This window comes from Alexandromys fortis, unplaced genomic scaffold (assembly GCF_014885135.2).
Source record: "Alexandromys fortis isolate MF-2015 unplaced genomic scaffold, M_Fortis_MF-2015_v1.1 scaffold_489, whole genome shotgun sequence".
NCBI classification, from domain to species: Eukaryota; Metazoa; Chordata; class Mammalia; order Rodentia; family Cricetidae; genus Alexandromys; species Alexandromys fortis.
Genome location: NW_026068357.1, coordinates 136,830 through 138,326, shown reverse-complemented (window position 1 = coordinate 138,326; position 1,497 = coordinate 136,830). Strand labels below are relative to the sequence as shown.

The following is a 1,497-nucleotide window of genomic DNA, read 5'->3' as shown; positions in this document are numbered from 1 at the left end:
CCGCGATCACGCCCGCGTCCTTGGTGGCCTGCCGCTGCGAGTCGTTGAAGTAGGCGGGCACCGTGATCACCGCGTTGGTCACCGGGTGGCCCAGGTACGCCTCGGCGATCTCCTTCATCTTCGTCAGCACCATCGACGAGATCTCCTCGGGGTAGAATGCTTTCTTCTCCCCTTTGTAGGACACCAGCACCTTGGGCTTGCCCCCTTCGTTGATCACTTGAAATGGCCAAAGCTTCATGTCCGACTGCACAACAGGATCGTTAAACTTCCTGCCGATCAGACGCTTGGCATCGAACACGGTGTTCTGCGGGTTCAGCGCCACCTGGTTCTTGGCCGCGTCGCCGATCAGCCGCTCGGTGTCGGTGAAGGCCACGTAGCTGGGGGTCGTGCGGTTGCCCTGGTCGTTGGCGATGATCTCCACCTTGCCGTGCTGGAACACGCCCACGCACGAGTAGGTGGTGCCCAGGTCGATGCCTATGGCCATTCCTTTATTAGCAGCCATGGTTTTCCGAGGCCTGTGGAGAAATGAGATTTTATAATCCTAGTTAGGGGAGTGATTTTTTTTCTAATAAAACTTAAGCTATTTTTTGACTGGTAACTTTTTCAAGGTTTATTTTTAATTGCGTGCGTGTGTGCATGTCTGTGTGGGCATATGCACACGAATGCAGGTGCCTGTGCAGTCAGATTTGTGAACTGCCCAGTGTGAGCAGACGCTAGGCCCTGAATTCAGGTCGTCTACAAGGACGGATGTGCTCTCTATGGCTGAGCCCTCCATAGCCTCAGTCAGCTTATTTTTTTAATGTTTGAAAATTATTTTGTGTATGGACATTTTGTCTTCATGTATTATGTCCCCAAGGAGGTCAGGAGAGGGCATCAGATCCCCTCAGACTGCAGTTACTGTTAGAGCCACCATGTGGGTGCTGGGTATTGAACCTGGATCTTCCGCAAGAGCAGTAAGTGTTCTTAACTGCTGAGCCAACTACCAGCTTCATCAGTCTTGGTAAAACCACAAGCATGGGGGCTGGAGAGATGGCTCAGAGGTTAAGAGTATTGCCTGTTCTTCCGAAGGTCCTGAGTTCAATTCCCAGCAACCACATGGTGGCTCACAACCATCTGCAATGGGGTCTGGTGCCTCCTTCTGGCCTGCAGGCATGAGGATAAACACACCCAGTCTAACTGGCTTCTTCTGGATAGGAGACCCTACACAAGGAGATTGTAAATGTTCTTGGTTTTGTGTTTGCTGCTGTTTTGGTGTGGGGTGTGTATGCACAAACTTGGATTCAAGGGGACAACCCTGGACTGAAACCCTGGCCAGTTAGGCTATGCTGGCTGTCCTGCAAGCCCTGTGAACCATCTCCCTTACCCTGTGATCACAGGCGAAGACCACCATGCTCCATTTGTTCTGCTATGTGGGCTCTGAGGATTGAACTCGGGTCCTCACGCTTGTATGCCAAACACCTTCCCCACTGNTCCGAAGGTCCTGAGTTCAATTCCCAG

The 1,497-nt window shown here is 52.1% G+C and overlaps 1 protein-coding gene across 1 annotated transcript; it reads right to left on the bottom strand.

Moving 5' to 3' along the window:
• Positions 1–4: 4 nt before the first annotated feature.
• Positions 5–525, bottom strand: LOC126495371 (heat shock 70 kDa protein 1-like; the record flags this gene model as incomplete). The annotated part of the gene is made up of 1 exon (XM_050132974.1): positions 5–525. A coding segment is annotated over exon 1 (498 nt), but the record flags the coding sequence as incomplete, so codon positions are not given.
• Positions 526–1,497: the final 972 nt, after the last annotated feature.